Source organism: Struthio camelus, chromosome 3 (genome assembly GCF_040807025.1).
Source record: "Struthio camelus isolate bStrCam1 chromosome 3, bStrCam1.hap1, whole genome shotgun sequence".
In the NCBI taxonomy this organism is placed as follows: Eukaryota; Metazoa; Chordata; class Aves; order Struthioniformes; family Struthionidae; genus Struthio; species Struthio camelus.
This window is the reverse complement of record NC_090944.1, coordinates 102,470,065-102,488,339: the sequence shown is the minus strand read 5'-3', so window position 1 is coordinate 102,488,339 and position 18,275 is coordinate 102,470,065. Positions and strand designations below refer to the sequence as shown.

The following is an 18,275-nucleotide window of genomic DNA, read 5'->3' as shown; positions in this document are numbered from 1 at the left end:
AGTTGGGTTGCGAGCTTATGTAAAACACAAAGCTAGGCAGTACCTTATGCAGAGTACACCAATAAAAGTTATGGCCTAAGCCGAAAGGCTTACTGCTCTGCTGAGAAGGCTCTTTGTGCCCAACGTTTTAAGTGCTTTAACAGAGCTGTATAAAGAGGGCTGCCATCTGGCTCTTGTTTTCACTTCGTATTTTATTTTTGCAATTACTATGCGGTCTTGTACATTGTGTGGCTATTACAGTTGTGTGTTATGTCTGTTGTTAGTGAAGAAACGCGGATAGGCACGTATTAGGCAAATCAAAGGATTTATCCTATCTAAGTTTGTGTATGATTGTCTCTTTCAGGATAAAGAGGCCCAGAAAGACTTAGAGGCTCTACTTCTCACACTGAAGCTGTGATACTACGCACTTTTAACTCTTCATGCTGTGATAAAATTGCAGAATCAAAATGAGAATCTGTAGACGCTGGGGACTGCAGGTAGATTTTCCGCTAAGCCGGTGGGAAACCTGTCATTGGTTTCAGTGAGTTTGGATCATGGCCTTTAACTGTCTGCATATTATGATATGAAAGTGATATATTAATTTCTTTGAATATTTATAATTCTTAAGTTTAATTTTAGATTGTTGACACTGTGAGTTCGATTCTCTGAACATGAAGTCCGCTGCTGGCAATGGACATAGTGGGGATTGGAGTGCAAATTGCATAAATCTTGCTATTTGAGATATTAACCAACTAAAATGTGATGCCAGCATAGAACTGCATGTAGCAAAAACAAAAAAAAATTATACTTTTGGTTCCTACAGTAAATTATGTTTGTATCAACTGATCTGCCGAGATGTATGCAAAGGGAAATCATGAATGTTTTGTTTATACATTTAAAAAATAAGAATCTCATTGAAGTTAAAGAAGAAGCTGTTGCCTCCGCAAAGCTCTTTTTACTTTAAATCTGCTGTTGGTTTTACATGGAAATATGAAAACTTTATAAATTAAGTACTGAAGTTATATTTTACGTTATTTGTAACCTCAACAAGTTAAATATTAAAAATCAGACCAATGATGTTAAGTGTTTTGGCCAAATCTGTTATAGCTGTGATTTTCATTGGATTTTTTATGAGACCTCCGTCAAGTTTGTGAATCCTGGCTGTTTTGCTTTGAACAATTGCCTGCTGTGGTGGTGCTATTGCGTCTTCTGAGGACTTTCTCCAGCATGTGACTATCTTTAACCTTTTATATCTGCTGTATAACATAATTTGACATAAAAGTAGAATGGTTAAAGACCTACTACTTTTGCCTGAGTGTATAGGGCAGCGATGTTTTCAATAAAACATAATAGGCAGGGAGAGAATTTTCTTCACTAACGGACTGATCTAGAATTCACCAAAGTCTGTAGAAAAAGAAAGGCAAGTTTTCATTGGCTTTTAAATCAGGGTCTTAATCTAGAGGTAAAGAGTGTATCCAGAAGTAAGCATTCCTGTTAAAGGAAATGAAGCGAATAAAGTTGGATAGGTACAGCTGCACAATCCTTCTACTTGTTTGATGTGTAAGATAAAAGTGGACCAATTTATGGCTAAGGCATGGAGAACTCTTAACGGCACCGGTATATTAAACTAATGACTGGGCCTTTAATTTCGGACTGAAGGGGGCAGTGACATAAACTTACTAGGAACTACAGTGACCTGAATAAAGATCTAGAAAAGTTGGGCAGATGTGGAGGAATGCGTGTACATATGACTGAAGCATCTCATAGTAAGTGAGCTTTGGCAACTGACAACAAAAGGCAATAGGTGCAGAGTAGTGGAAGAAGACAAATGTGTAGAGTTATATTTGAATTCAGCCTAAATCCATGAGTCCTCCTGAAGTGCAGGGATTTTGCAAGCTCTTCATTAAAAAAAGGGCTGTCCATTTTCCAAATAAGTTTTTTAAAAATAAGTTTTTAGAAATGCTAGCATTACCATGGGATATTTCTGACCAAAATCTGAAAGTTCAAAACACTGGTTCTGAATTTTCACTGTCATCTTCATGTCTTTCATTCTGCAGAAGTTCTCCACAAATTGCAGTAAGCATTTTAATAGTTTTCAGTGTTCTTTCTGAGGGAGAATATTTAATATACCCATTTTTCAATCCCAGAGTTCTTTTTCACACAAAATTTCAGGAAAAAGGGGAAATATCAGACTGAATAAATGATATCAAGTAATTCCTTCTCTGAAAGAATAAATGGCTTGTGAACGGAGGAGCAGCTGCAAAGGTGACATGTCTCGATTTTGGTAAGGGGCTTTGGGTAAAGGCTGCTTTTGACATTGTGGTAGTCAAAGTAGATAAGCATCATCTGAATTGATCTACCCCAGTGATTTGTGCTGTTAGGGTTGTTGTTAGTAATTCACTGTCACCTAGGAGGATGCAACAAGTAGGGTTTTACCTAGATCTGTTTAATGCTGTTTGGTATTCTTTATAAATTGTATTGAATTATGCAATAGATTCTTCATTTACAAACAACAATTACTGATGAAAGTTGAAAGTGTTTTGGAGGAAAGGATTAGAACTATAAATTATTTAAATTAATTGGAGAAATTGTGAGGTAAGTAGGTATCACTTCATTAAGGGCAATTAGTAAGTATTACATTCAAGTAATAGCAGATAGAGGATGGAGGATAACACAGTAGGTTTTGTAATTCTGTGAAAAAGGACCTGCAGATTCCAGTGAACAGCAAGCTAACCATGGGTCAATAATGTCATGTTTTTGTGAGAAAGCAAATTACATACTAGAGTGAATAAATAAGAGTGCACGTGGAACAACCTTTTACTCTAATTAGGCCTAATAAGCTCTAATTAGGTCTGGGCTGGAATACTGTATCCAGTTTTGGGCACCACACTTCCAAGAAGGCTGCAGGCGAATTGGAAAGAGGCCAGCGGAGAGAGACAAGAAAGACGAGAGGGACAGACAACATGATTTTGTGTGTGAAAAATGGAAGAGTTTGGTTTGTTTAGTCTGCAAGAGTGAAGACCAAAGGAGTATTCACATTTGTAAAAAGTTATTGCAGAGGAGAGAGTAAAACAAAAACCCCTCAAGTCCTGTTCTCCAAATTCGCTGTTCATAAGACAAGTAGTTGGCTACCTTTAGCTTAGACATTAGAGGAAAAAAATCCTGATGGTAACTTTGCAAAGCCCTGCAATACATTTCCGGAGAACATTATAAAATCATTTACGCAAGTTTTTAAGAAAAAGTTAAACAAAGATGACTTTAAACATTGGCGATGTTTAAGGCACAGCTCATCCTCTGGCAGAGGTGAACTAGATGACTTCTTATGATCTCTTCTGGCCTTGCTATCTCTGGGGAGTACAGGCCCCTGCAGGCCACGGGCACTCCTCCTCCTCCTCCTCCTCCATTTCCGCAGTCAGTGGGATTGCATCTGCACACACTGGCTCTGAATTGGGGCCCAGCCTACCGAATGAGTTGTTACTGTGAAACATTTACCATCATGTCTCAAGACGTGAACTTAAAGGTGCACATTACGGCTATCAGCAGCAGCTTATTTGGTTTGTTGCACCTGTGGTTTTAATCCACGTAGGCTTTTAATGGAAATTCTAGTTTTATGAAATGAAATTACTGATCTTCTGCCTTTGCAGTTTTCTGAACTAAAGCCCTTCTGCTGTTTTAATTTTTGTTACTGTTCTATGTGTAGAATCTCAAAATAACATCTGGGAAATAAAATGCCGATTTTAGTCATTTGTTCCGGGTTTTCTTTCATAGTTTGCAAAAATATCCCTCACACAGGTAAGAAGCTGTTGTTTACTACAGGTAAAATATTTTGTGCCTATTTTTATTTCTTTATGGTAACTGTACATGAGTGGTCTCAACTCTTTGTTTTTCCTGGTTTGTTAATCTGATTACTTTTAAAATTGAAACATTTTCCCCAGTTTGTTCTCTAGTTGCTCCTGGAGTAAAGCTTTTACATTTAGTTCCAGCCCTAGGCCCTCTGTTCTCTGTGACATACCAGCTGCAGCAGCAGCAAGCATAGCTCCAGAGGGCCATATGTTTTCCTTTTTGTTTAAAATATCCACAAGCAGACATTCACTTCCGTAGTTTTGTCTCTTTGGAGGAGCTGAAAGTTGACTGCATTAACCCCCCGAGGGTCTGTAAGCGGTATGGAAGAGCTAGGGCTCAAGCTGAATGAAGCTGTGATGTCTTGTCCGTGTTGCCCACAGTCTCCTTCAGCTCTTCCGCTCGCGCAACTCTTGTTTGATCTCTGCTCCTGTACTTATATTGTACATTCCCTGGGGAAGTGCTTCTCTCTGTATGTGTTTGCAAAAGGTGCGTTTAAGGGGCCTCGATCTACTACTGGGATTTTTGTGCTTCATTACAGTTAAAACTGCTAGTTCTGCATGCTGCTTGATGCCTTCCTAAATGACTGATACTACTTTTTCTTCTTGTGGTGAAGATGAGGGCTATGTTAGCGGATCCTAATCCTTTGGAATTGCCTCCATGCAACAGTAGATACTCCTCTAGGAACTCACAAACTAAATTGTATTTTTAATAGTAATTGGTGCATCATGGAAAAAGTTAAAATGATACAGTCTCATACCTACTTTGTTTAAATGACTGTCTTTCCTTTTGCGGAGTCTCAGAGTGATTTACTTATTTTTATGTAGCAATCTCAATACGCCAACTGCTGGAATGAACTACGAAGCTGTCCAACAGCAGCAAGTAGCTGACAATTCAGGAAGGAAAGTGACAATTCCTATATCCAGTTAAATCAAAATAAAACTAAAATTCCTGCCCCCTTTCCCAAACTGTTATTATAGTATTAAAAGCTAGAATAAATTTAAAAAAAATGATGGAAGAAGTGGTTACCAGAGATAAAGTATATCCATGTCAACCTAAGCATATCTATTTTTCTGGATGTAGATGACTTTCTTCAGGTTATTCGGCCAGTCATTGCTAACTGAACGTCTCCCATGTAAAGTACCTATAGCTGTAGGTAGGTACTGTAGATTCCAGCAACGTCCATAGGTTTTCTGGATATGCTGGAGTGTGGTGGTCCTGTAGTGTTTTATGCCAGTGGGTGCAATAGTCATGAATGCCTTACACCTATTTCGAAACAGAAAATCCTGTGGTAATGCGACAGTTAAAATTCTACTGCAGCATTCATCCGATGCGAACTCAGAAGGAGTACCTCTGACTGAAGGACCAACGTTATTTCTTGCAACTCCTAATTTTTCTTTTGTTCATAAAGTTATGTTCATATTTGCTAGTACTTTTCCTTCTTACAGGCTCTCCCAAGTTCATTAGAGAAGAAACAAATCAAGCTGTCTTGACAGTACAAATGGAAGTAAGCTTTCCTGGCCCCATCTATGTTTGTGTAACTCATGCATGTGTGACACTGGTAAATGAAGCACTAGAACTAAGAACGTGAAACTTTTTTTTTTTTTTGAGGAAATATTTTACTGCATCTCATTAAAATAAACAGTCATTTTAGAAATATATGTAGGGACCATGTCCAGTATGCACTTGAATATGTATATTCTGGGCTCTGTGCCTGGTTGTGCTATTGATCCATGATGTGGCTTTGGGTAAGTTACTTGTCCAAGTTACGCATGCAAACACCCATTTATCCACTCTTCATTTGGCGTGTTTATTGAGATTATAATCTGTTTTGGATTGCTTACCTATATGAGCCAAATAAACAGATGCACAATACTAACTGGGAACTGTTGTAATATAAATATGTACTAAAGACATCAGGCATGAATATGAATGCACTTTTTAATCTACCAGGCATGTATAAACTAAGTTCAGGTTTCTCATTCTTGGATAAAAATATTCAACATGGCTGATGAATTTTCAGTGCCCAGGTGGTAGAAGTATTCATATCCTGTTCAGAATAAAGTGGCAAATCAGCAGAGTGAATTCAACGAGTTACTTGTGTTTTTCCAATATTAGAAGAGGATCGTTTATGAAGGAATGAAAGTCATTTGTAAAGCTGCTGACTGTGGCTCTGATTAAGGATGGATGATTTTCAGCATACTAGACCAGCTTATATAGTGCAGTATGAAGTCATATGTGAAGTTTTAAAGCAGTAAGAAAGCTAAGATGTTCAAAACAAAAAAAAAAACAGTGCTTTTATAGCAACGTTGTTGAAGGACAGCAAGGAATTCATATAAAAGCGCTGTTACATATTGAACTTTGGTTTCGCTACCGCCAGCTTTGGACTCAGCAGAACACATGGGTATTGGCACTTGCAAGCAGCAGAGCGTTCTGGTGAAACCCTAGACAGGATGTATCAGCGGACACTGGAACAAAAGACCAGCTTCGAGGGTGTGCATCCACGATCGCGTGATGTCCTCTTAGTTTTGGAAGTATTTGTCTTACTAAAGAGTAGTTTCACTTGATTTGTCCCTCTGCAACCTACCTGTGAAGTGTTGGTGGCGCTGAAGAACATGGCAGAGCTGCCCCCGGACGTCAGGGAGACCCAGGCTTTGTGCCAGGATCACATTTTTTAAATGTACCCACTTGACATGTGCTTTTTTAAGTTCTGAGACTTTATTCTGCTTGTTACGGTAGCACACCTTTGGCCCCTTTTATGGCCATTCCTGAGTGACCAAAGGTCTAATTCATGCAATGAAAAGGCAGGTGTTTCCAGCTGCCCTGGTAGAAGTTCAGAGCAATAGTTAAGGAAAAAACCCAAACAACTGGGCCTGTATGGTCATTCGAGAAATACTTTTAATTAGTTGTCCAGCAAACAGAATTTCTTTAAAGGGCATTAGTTTGCTCTCTAGGGGGGACCTTTATGAACGCTTAGTCTAACCCATTGCACACCAGAGTTTTTCTCCAGTCACACCAAGCATTTAGATTATACTACTTATTCCCTCACTGTGACTCGTTTCTCCGTCTGGAAAATGGGGGTGAGAGTCCTTCTTCCAGCCACGTGGGCTGGTTTGAAGGGGTACATGTCAGGCTGTGAGGCACAATTCTCCGTAACGGGTGCCACTGCGCTGCTTGAACAGATCATCAAGCGCGTAGGAACCGTCGCCTTCCCAGGCTGGAATTGCAAAAGGGGGAAGGCAGTCGTAAGATTTTTCAGCCAAACGTTAATTGGTTGGGGAACGTACACAGGAGCAAGCAATAAAATAGGTTTCAGGTTTTCAGCCTCTTTTACTCTTTACATGAGCACTTGAAGAGCTGTGAGGGGACACAAAGCCTCGGGAAACTGCACCCTAGCTGCAGTTCTCGGTGTTTTAACTCGCAGAGGCCCCGTGCAGCAGGAGAGCTACCCCGCCGTTGCACCAGCAAGCGCCGCTGTGAGAAGTGGCACCAGCTGGGATGGCTCACGTGGGGCCTGCAGCTGTGGGCCTGGTGGGAACGTCCTAGCTGTCTCTTGAGAAGAATTAGGCTGTGTGTTGGCCTGTTGTTCATCTCCAGGTGAAGGACACTGGTCACCTGGGTGCTGCTCTGCTACAGGAGATCGCTGGAGGAAGGGCTGAGGTTGCTGCTGCCACCGGCATAGAGGCGAAGGATGGGGTGAGTACCACGCGCTGCGGTGTACCTGCCCTCGCGCTGGTGCCACCGCATGAGAAGGGGAGTGTTTGCAACCCACATAGCGCTGTGGGCATTACAGCGGCTGGTGTTTCGTAAATCCGTGGGTCTGTTCTTGGCATCTGCCGAGATTCACTTGAAAGAGAAAATCCGGAAGCTCTTTGTAGGAAAAGTAGCCAAAGGTAGGAAGGGTTTGTGGCCAGTGCTGTCAAGGGGGTGCGTTAAGGCTGAAGAGCGCTCCAGACCCACCACGTCACCCTTCGGGGTTGCAGTGCCCGTCGCAGTTAGGAAGGACCCACTGTATCCCTCCGCTTCTGCGCAGGGCTCGTGTGTGTGCCAGTTGACAGTGAAATGAAAGATGTTTATTTTTCTTCTGTCCTTGCTTCAAAAAGTGCATTTCAAATTGTTCACATCCTCAAAATTATATGGAGAAATACGAGGTAGAAGACACCTGATGCTTCAAAAGTGTTGGCTACCAACTGTCTTCTTGTGGGAAGAGCTCATTACTTTTAATCAAGTGTTTGCAGATGCTAAAATCACACTAAAACGCTGGTGGGAAAACAGCTTTTTTTTTTTTTTTTTTGTGGCATATGTTTTAACTGCCAGCGCCTTACTCAGTTTGCCCAGGAGGAAACGATGTTCCCAGCGCAGCTAACATGCTGCCTGAGGGAGCTGTCGGAAGCGGTGTGGCTGCCCGGGGTGGTGGCAGCAGCTGCTGCGAGTGCGCACGGCCCCAGCGCTGGCAGGGCTCTGCAAGAGCTGCTGGGCTGGTTCCCAGCAGCTGAGAGTCTCTTTCACTAATTTGCAGTCTTGAACGCAAGCAAAGGGGTGCTGTGTTTTTGTTACGCTGTTAAAGGTTTGTTTAAAAGTAACCGTAAATTTAGACCAGAGAAGGAACTTCAGTGAAGGAGCTCTTCTTACATGAGTGAGCAGCAGAACAGGAGCAAATGGTTAACGTTTCTGAAATGGTATCAGATAAAAGCAGACAGTCTGACTGGGTTCATCTGCCCGGCAATGTCCTGATTTGTGTGTGTTATGCTGGATTTACTTTAGTACAAATGACGCGTATTTGGGACTTGGTTCTCTCTCATTTTGAATGCCAAGCTGCATTTGCATGTAAAAGGGAATGGTGATTACAGTTCCTGTGTTTGCCTGTGTATATACCTATGTGTGTCTCTATATATGCAAGTATATATACACATGCACAACTTAACAGAGGAATTGAAACAGATACAATTAGCTATATTTTGTAGCTGCAGTAAGCAGCTTGGTTTTTTTGGCGAACCTTTTGAAATTCCCGTCCATAAGACACGTAGTGAAAATATAAGAAAGTAAGAGCGGAGGAGAAAGGCTATAAAATCACGTGAAGGCAGAAGCTAATGTCTGGTAAGAGCAGAGTTTAAACTGCTTCATGAAAGGGAACTGACAACACAGCTCAGCTCTGAACTGGACCTATTTCATGGGCCCAGTTGGTACTGCCTTTGAGAGGAAGGAAAAGGAAAATATGTGTAGAATACGAGCTGTTGCTGGATACCTTGTCAGCTGGAGAGGAAATGCTAGTTATAATAGCCCTGCTCGATAGTGCAGACGCTCAGCTTGGTACAGGGCAGTCAGTTTCCACTGGAATTCCTTGATGTATTTGACTTGGGGTAGGGAGATGATAGGAGGAAAAAAAAGGTTTTTAAAAAATGTAAATTAATATATTAGCATTCTTTGACTTGGCTTCTTGACCTGTGAGCCTGTGAACTCTGAAGGGTTTACTGAGTCAGTAAACTGATAGACTGAGCTGGTTCCCTGACCATAGGACATATAGCTGTAATCCGTATCCCTGGGGCATCATGTCTGCCTCTGGTGAGTCTGTGTTTGGGAGTGGGGGGATAGGAGGTTGAGCTTTTGTTTGTGGGTTTTTTGGTTTTTTGAGGGGTTTTTTTTTTTGGTAAGTCAGAATTGTGATTTGGAGGCAGAGATGCTCAAGGAGGTTTACCTAATAACCATTTGTGGAATGCTTGACTTCCTTTAGTTTCTTGAACTCGGTACGCATTCACCAATCAGTAAATTCAAAGTGAATGCAAAAGATGTAGTGCAGAAAGGCTGGTCCAAAACTAATCAATGGACTTGAAGCTATCTTCCAGGATTTTCTTTTCCAGTAATCAGCTGTTGGAACAAGAGAGTGTCCCTATGTGGAGGAAGAGGAATAGAAAATTTCAGGCAAGACTGAAACAACCCATTGGGCATTAGGTACAAGGAGATTAAAGTGCCAACATGTTTTCTTAATTGCTGTCCAATTCATTCTCTTATCTCAGTTCCAGTGTAGGAAACTAGAAAGGATGTTTTCAGTGACAAAGGAAAACGGCGCTAGATTATCCCTGGTTTCTGCACTTCCGAGGTGAAAGCTTGCCTGGGACAGGGACTGGCTTCCTTCCCCTTCTCCCATTAGTGAGTGTCTTTGCAGAGAGTGCAGCCTTTGCAGAGATGGCCGTGAAGCCATCACTCTGCCTTCCCCCTCCTCATCCTGCTCCCTAAGCATGCAAGCGAGTGGAGCTCAGTTAAAAGACTGCGGGGGAGACCTGAGACTGGAGCAGGTGTGGGTTTCCTCTGTGTTTGGTGATACTCCCTTTGGGACGTGGCCAGAAAGTTTTCCTTAATCCAAAACTAGTCTGTAGTCCCTGCCCAGGAGGAGATGAGCAGACGTGTCCGTGTGTCCCTGGAAGACTGTCCTGCTGAGATGCCAATAGCTGATCCGCTCACCAGTATTACATTGAATCTCTTCCAGCTTTCTTGCCAAACCAAATGGTATTTTTGTTTGTACTCCAAGTAAGGAGAGGTCAAAATGTAACCTTAAACCAGTGAGCTTTAAAGCTAGTATTTGAGGGACTGTTAAGTGCTTTTTCTGTCAAGCAGAGAGGCAGGGCTATTCAGCAGTAACTGCAGGCCTGTCAATAAGTTTGACCTGAGGCAGATGAGGCCCCATGGCCAGAAGGGAAGTTGCCTGTAAAAGTTAAGTCTTCAGCAGAGCTATGCACATCTCCAGGACTTCAGTTTCCAAAAATTTTGGCAAACTTTGATTTTCACTGTTGATCTCGCATGGCTCCTTCTCTCTGGAGTTGGCTTTGATTTTTATTCTGATTGTTGCAACACGTGGCAGTCAGAAACAGGCACGTTTAGATCCTCAACAGTTACGTTCTACATCGGTGTCTTGATTACAAGGTACAGCATCCAATATATTCAGTCCTTAACATATATAATATGAACTGCTGAGGGGAGGTAATGCTGTATTTACTGACTCACTCAATTATTGTCTTACCAAACTACTTCTAATTAATTATCTGTTTCATCAGACAGGATCTCGTTTGATCTCTAGCATAAGCTTTTGCAGCGAAGTATTCCGCAGTGTTCTAAGTAGTCTTACAGCACCAATAGTCTTTTCCACCAGCAACACGACCCTCCTGTTAAAGATGGTGAGCTGGAACCGCCGCAAACGCGAAGCACATCAGAGAGAAGGTCGGGGCAGCGGGGGCCTGTGTAAACTCTGCAGGACGGTGTTCTAGTTGAAGTGTGCCCAGCCTCTCTTGGTTCGGTCTTCTTGGAGAACTTAAAACAGTCTGTTGTTCTTTCCTTCTTTTATTCTTTCCTTTCTGTAGTTGTCTCGATTTACTGGAATTTGTCACATTTTAAGTCAGAGTGCTCCTACTGATAGTCTCAGGTGGAAAATAGATGAGAAACTGTAAAACACAAAGAGAGCTTGAATGTTGCCCTTTAGGAAAGTTTTATCCTTTGGGGTAGGGAAGCTAAAGAGGGTATCTGAGTATAGTTCTGAATAGGACCCTTAATAGCATGCTTTTAATTGCTATGTCTTCTAGCTTGGAGCCTAATTTAAATGATGGGATCTTCCAAGTTGAGCATCCTTTATCTGCTGATAGTAAGAACTAAGAAATAGCAAAAGGCACCCGCTGTGACCCACAGTCTTTTTTTCATTCTTCAGTCTGCCTTATTGCCTGTTCAGGCTGTGGTGGTGTGCCTCATTAAAGACTTGATCCAAAGCCCTCTGAGGCTGCCTTCTGCTGACTTAGGTAGGTTTTGTTTAAGGCTCCACTGAGCATCTCTTCTTCTAGGGTTTCATAAGGGCTATAAAAAGATTTCTTTCGCTGGAGACCTGTGAAATTTTTCGTTCAGGTAGTGTTTCGCTGAGTACAATTTTCATTAACATATAGCTGATGTGGAAACTTGGATGTGGAAGCAGCCAACTTGCCCAAATTCACATTTTCTTTTTTCCAGTAACATAATAGATTTTCCAGTTGTCATCAGAAGTTTTCGAAAAGATATATCTTGTATTTGGAGAAAGTCTGAGTAATTCTTGTTGTTACAGGCATCGTAGCAGCCTTAAAAGAAAATATGACCTTTCAGCACAGATAGAATTCTCTAATTTTGCAGATTGGTTTAGAAAGCTCTTGGTGTGAAAGCATAACCTTCTGCGGATTCCTTCATGTAAAATGCTTCATGCCGAGGCTTATGTGCCTTGACCCTTTCAAAAAATCTCCTTAGACACTGCAATTACCTGATCTCTTTAGTTTTAAGAAATATTGCATAAGCAATAGACATTTCTCCTATAATTGACATGCACCACTTACAAACTGCTTCCTTCATGTCCTCCCTTTCCCTCTTTAGGTTTAAAAACAAAACCACTTAAGTCCTCAACCCAATTTCTTAACTCAGTTAAAATTCTGATCCTGCCAGGGGGGAGGAACCCAGGCACCCTGAGTATCAACAGGCATTTTCCTGCCGATATTAAGTGGAATGTTCTCAGATGCAATAGCGAGTTGGGTGCTATAAACTTATAAAATGGATTAGACGTCAAAGCCATTGAGCTAGAGGACCCCTTAGGCTTTTTTGTATCCTCTGGAATTATCTTCTGGGTTTCCGTTGTTGCCCTGAAAGGGTGCAAACTGACAACACACTAGTAGCTCTGGAATAAAGCTGGGTGGAAAAACTGCTTGGAGAATGCCATTAGCACTTTACTAAAGCCACAGTATCTAAACTAACTGTGAACTTAAGGCGGGGGAAAGGAAGCCGATAGGTTATGCAGCCTAGGAGTGAAAAGAGTAAGTTTCTACTGCAGTGTTATCAGAGTGACAATTCAGCAAAGAACTTAAGAAAACCGTATTAAAAATGATATGATAACATGATAAAAATCGTATTGAAAATGTAACTTGGAACTGTATTTTTCATATTCGTTAATCCAAATATTTTTTTCTCATGAAAGTGTCTTTAGTATTTTGCTAGTATCAATATTCGATGATGCACATCCATGTATTAAAAAATAACTACAAGATTGCTATTTTTCCTAGAAACAGAGGCCACGTGACAGCCTGTAGGTCTAGCCTAATAAAACAGATAACCATGTGTGGGCGTGCCAGGGAAACAGTAATGCTGGGCTGCTGGTGAGTCGCCAGCTATGTGGTTCCCTCTCGAACAATAGGATGCTTTGTGGAAGCCCTGGGTGTTGTTTCAGTTGTCAGTGCTTGTTGGTCGTACTGGAGACAAGAAGGCAAACGTGAAAAAAGGAAGAAACAAGAGACCTTGATGTGGGCCAGGATTCCTCCTCTGACTCTGATCTCTTCCCAGCTGCCGTTCAGCTCGGACAGCAGTGATGCTGATAAGACTCCTGTGGGTGTTAGGCAGCAGTTGCTCAGGTGCCTGGGGCACATATTTCATTCCAGGCACACCGTGTTTTGGAGTTTCCATGAGTAGGTGTTACAGGATTTTAATTTGCCATTTGCTTTTTTTCCCTCTTTCCTTTTTGGCATTCGGGCCCAGTGTAGATGAAAAGATTGTCCAGGGACATGAACATTTTCCTGGAGCTGAAATTCACGTTACCAGAGAACTTTCCTAGGATCTCCTCCTTAACACATGGTGGTTTCCCTAGGGAGAGGGCGTTCTCGCTATGAGGGCACCGGCTTGAAATGCGCACATAGGCTGCTCAGCTACAGGAATCAGCAGCAAGAGCTCTGGCAAGCGGCTCGACTGCGTTGGTGTGCTCGTGTTACCCTTAGCTCTTCTGTGTCTGGGTTGGGGAGTGAAATTCATGAGCCTGTTAGGGATCCCAGTCCCTAGACTGTAAATAGGAGAAATAAGATGCCTTATGATGTAGCAGTGAGGTGTGCTTTTCCTAGGGAGCTGCAGCCTTCCCTGTTAACACCCCGAATGTAGCATGTATGTTTTAAGTCTTGTGATGTTATCTTTTCTCCAACCATACCGGCCAACTCTGACCCTGGCAATGAGCCCCTTAGCTGAGGAGCTGCTATATCAGCTATTAGGGAATGAAGAGACTTGTCTGCCCCAAATCCCACCTCTGTCCTTGCCTTAGGACAGAGTGTGAGTGCCATCCCGATTTAGATATCTGAGAGACTGGGTGAATTTGCAGCCCAAAACTGCTTCCTAGACAAAAGTGCTTAAATTGCCCTTTTAATATAAAGGCAAGATGATAATTGATGCCTTTTAAATTCTAGGCAGAGGAGGTGCCTGTATTACATGCAGAAGTCTAACGGGGAGAGGATTTGCCTAAGTGGGAGAGCTGGAGCTTAGAGCCTTGGCAGCCTGGGAAGTTTCATAATGAACTATTACTTCTTGAGATGCTTTAATATCGGGTTGTAGAAGGACTAGAATGGGGCACTCCTTATCCGCCTTGCAAGACAATGATAATCGCAAAAAGGAAAGCCAGATCCCCTGGGATGCATAGACAATAAGCAAGTAGAAACCTAGTTGTAGTCTAATGATCCAGCAGGTTTGAACCAGAGGATGCAAGAGTCTTCTTGGTCTCAGGGAGGACTATACATTTTTACTCAATGATTTTTTTTTTTTTTTGGTAGTAGCGCATAAGCAGATCCATTAGCAGGAAGTGAACCTGTTCTCCTGTGCAATTGTTCTAACAATTCTCTTGTTATCAGTAAAAATGAATTTCCCCCTCTCACCCCTCTTTTCTGGCACGTATCTTTTTACTTTTTTATTTTAAGAATGTGGTTGAGACTAGGGTGGTTTGGACTCCTGCGTCATGGTAAGTGTGCTGAGAACAGGCCTGTTAGCTTGCTCTGTTGGGACGCTGGATGCCCAAGTCCCAAACTGACGTGGATGAGAAAGATGTAAGGCTGTGGCAAGTGCAGCTGGCGGTGCTGCTGCTCTGTGTGAGGAAACGCTGGATTTCACTTTGGCACCGACTTCAGGCTGAGTGCTTTCCCCCAACACATGCTGATGCTATGATGATGTAGGTGTTAATAGTTGCTGATTACTTTGATGCAGCAGCAGTGATCATGTTTGTGTTTTAGATGGAAACAAGTTTGCACAGGCTGGAATAGACAACGGAAATCCGTGGGAATCCTTGTATGCAGATCCACATCCAAGGTGGAGTCCTTGTTTTACTTGTTCACATTTCACTGGGAATTAGCAGTAGTTTCTAATATAAAGGATTAACTGTCTTTAACTGTTGATGACTGTGGGTAGATCCCCCAAATGGTCTTCTACTAAAATCACCTTGTATTTGGGTGTTGGCCGCAGCATTATTTGCTGTTTCCTGAAACAGAGGAGGGCAATGGAAACTTGTGGAACATGTTTGGCAATACGATATTTATATAGGTAGGATGTAGTGCTTTTTCTACCTTTTGCTTTCTGTTTCTTTTCTGTTTCTTTTCTGTGCAGCAGAAGTCCAAAGTTACATAAGTTCAGATCTTTGAGTACATGGACATTAGATGCCTAAATGACTTCTTGGGGGTGTGGTCTTGAAAATCTTGAGTTGTAGCAGAAATATATTGGAAGTATCTGGCACTCGTGTTCAGGCATAGTTCTGAAGAGTTTTATGCTGCTAGTGTAACCCATCTTCGGTTCAGGCAAGGATTGGTTGTGGACTTCCTTGTCTAGAAATTTCCTCCATCTACACCCAGAAAGCTTGGGCTTATTTGCAAACATTCAGTGCTAAAGAACCTTCAGGTGACCCATCTCTAAAGACTTTAAGACTCTATATGGCTTTGTTCCATGAGAATAATATGTAGTCCCATGGCAACAGTAGGCTGCTTTCTAAGATCCGTATCTCTTTTTATAAGTGGGAATGTACTATGAAATAAAACATAATTCTGTTTGCCTGTGAAAAAATTGCACAAAAAAGAATAGCAGTGATGTTACCATTCATATTGCTTTTTATCGAGGAATAAGAAAATAGCTTGGGCCACCAAAACAAACTCAGTCAAAAAAGATGAGTTCCTAGCTATTAAGTATAACTTGCAAGAACGCTCTTTACGGCTCTTCTCCTAGCCAAACTATGTGGACAAACTCTTCCATTCCCTGGGATGCTCTTAACCTAAAACTAAAGCACATATTGGTGCTTTAATTGACGGATTAAGCTTTCAGCTTTCATCTTGCTGCCCAGATTGAACAGAGGGTAGATGTCTGACTGCAGAAATGCCCTTTACTAGGAGATGGGACTGAATGAGACCAAGGAATTAGAAATTCTCCTAATTTCTATAACTGCCTTTATTGCCTCCTGTGTCTTGCCTTTGGTACTCTAACCCCACCTGGCCTTTATTTTTAATAGCAGAATTACTAGCAAAGTTACTCCTGCTGCTTGGGACTTGATTTTTTCCCTCTTGCTGTGCCTATTGCAGATCTGGCCGTATGTGGAAACTTCTAATACTGGGCCCTTTAGATCCAAAGGCCCAAGCATGACTACAGGATTGCTTTTCATCCGGCTTTGTGTTTCTGCTCTGAAATAAAGAATCCATAGGTTCTCATGTTGTGGGTAGTCTAATATGAGAGAACCGCATTTCAGCTGTGCCTTGGTCCCTGATTACCAAGTCTGTGAAATATCAGTGTCTAAAGATGGACTGGGCATGGAGCCGAACACAGAGTTCAAGGCCTTTCTTGCACCTGATATATCACTTTTAAACTGGATGATGCTTCCTCATGTGGAGAGGGGACTGTAGTGCCTGTGCCCTTCTCTTACCGTACATAATCTAACCTGGTGTGTTTTGGTGGGCAGGATCTGAGATAATGGTGGCTCCTGAAGATGGTTCCCTGAGATGAATGAAGCAGTTTGGTTTGGGGCATAAAGCTTGAGTTTCTCAGCAGTCTTAGATGTAGATAATGCAGCTGTAGACATAGATGTAGATACCAAGTTCATGTTCCAAACTCTTCTAGAAACTTACTTTTTAGATACAGATGCTGAAAGAGACTAGAATATGGTGTAACTGTGGCCAGATGGCCTGTCCTCCTTCACTTGGTTTCTCTGTCAGTACAAAATAGCTCTATCTATACGTAGTACAAGCAAATAAACACAGGTATTCATTGCAATATAGGAATTTCGGTATGAAATTCTAGGAACTGCACTATCTGTGAGACTATATTTTGTATTTTATCATTACGAGGGCTATAAATGGAGAGCGAAAAGGAGAGGAATTTGCTGACTGGGATTCAGATTGAAGCTTTCTAGAGGTTTATACAAATTACATGATACAGCTTTATAACTTCCAGCAATGAGACAGGAGGGGATTTACCAAGCTTGGAAATAATTAAGGTCATACTGAAACTTTCCTGACAGGTGCTAAATGTGACATAGTGTGTGGTCTGCCTGAACAGGGTTGGCTTTCCCTATGAATTGGTTAAGTGCAACATCAGATGTTTCAATACACGCACATGGATAAACAATGTTTTTATGGCATATTAAGGACACTTTGTTTTATGGCTCCTTATATGCATATTATAATCTTCTTTTATGATGACTTTAGCAGAGCTGTCAAATTCCAAGATGTGCTTCTAAAGCAGGATGAGGTTGTACCTGGTTTTTATTAACTACATTACAAACTAAAAATAAATCAAGATGCAAACATCTGAAAGCAATGTGGACCTTCAGTGTGTTTCATTAAAAAAAAAAAAAATACTAATAATAATTCTTTTGGGGAGAGGGAGGGGAAGGAATCAAGCTCCTTAAGTCTCCTGGAAGCCCTTCTACTTGTCTGGAGGAGAAAAGTGACCTGGCAGTCCGTGACGTTTACAGACATTCATCAAGATCATTGGGCTTTCGTAGTTTTTCTCAGACAAAATAAGTGGCTTTCTCATGCCTTGCAGGCTACTGGCAAGGAAGCTTTCTAATCGCGTGTGTAAAAGGATCCAGTGGTTGTGTGTCTAAACTTGACAACTCCAAGTGCAGAATTACAATGAGGGTGGTCTCATTTTTTAAACCACCTTAGGGATGTGGTATTTCTTTCTAATTTGGCGTTTAATCATGTCTGAGTGTCTTTGTGAAGACTGGACTCAGGGTGACTTGGGAGTTAACACTTCCATACAGAAATTCATAGATAAAAGCCCAGGACCTCTGCAGGAGTGCAAGCTAATTACTGAGTGCAAGTTGAGCAGCATTCCCTTGGAAAAAGGATTATAAAAGGTCTAGTCTGGCCAGAGCTAGACAAATGAAAAGAAACATTCTAGAAGAACACTGGGGCTTTTCTTTATCATTACTATGTAAGCCTATGCTACTACTGAAATCTGTTTCCCCAAGAGTCATATTTCACTGAAGTCTGTCCCTTCTAATACTGTTGCTGTTTAGCAGTGAAAACTAAAAAGCCAATAAACCAAGTGCATTTAGGCTGAAAACACTTTGTGCCTCCTAAATTTGGAGACAATTTCTGTGGAACAGTTTAATAAAACGTGTTCTGGTGCACATCTGTAAGCAAATATTTTGTGCATTGGATAGGAAAAGCCCCTAC

The 18,275-nt window shown here is 41.7% G+C and overlaps 3 protein-coding genes across 6 annotated transcripts in view; 2 read left to right on the top strand and 1 right to left on the bottom strand.

Annotated features, from left to right (window-relative positions):
• Positions 1–3,719, top strand: part of RMDN2 (regulator of microtubule dynamics 2) — a 52,854-nt gene extending 49,135 nt beyond the window's left edge. For all 3 annotated transcript variants that reach the window (XM_009686659.2, XM_009686658.2, XM_068939381.1), the window contains exon 11: positions 344–3,719. In XM_009686659.2, coding sequence (XP_009684954.2) covers positions 344–397 — 54 coding nt within the window. In that variant the 3' untranslated portion in view covers positions 398–3,719. The remainder of the gene's footprint in view (positions 1–343) is intronic.
• Positions 1–18,275, bottom strand: part of CYP1B1 (cytochrome P450 family 1 subfamily B member 1) — a 44,188-nt gene that overhangs the window by 10,009 nt on the left and 15,904 nt on the right. The window lies entirely within an intron of this gene.
• The window catches only part of EIF2AK2 (eukaryotic translation initiation factor 2 alpha kinase 2), a 131,777-nt gene continuing 120,658 nt past the window's right edge, over positions 7,157–18,275 (top strand). Inside the window, exon 1 of one of the 2 annotated variants that reach the window (XM_068939374.1) lies at positions 7,157–7,515. The gene's annotated coding sequence lies outside the window, so the exon portion shown is untranslated. The remainder of the gene's footprint in view (positions 7,516–18,275) is intronic. The other variant, XM_068939373.1, reaches the window with a different exon arrangement.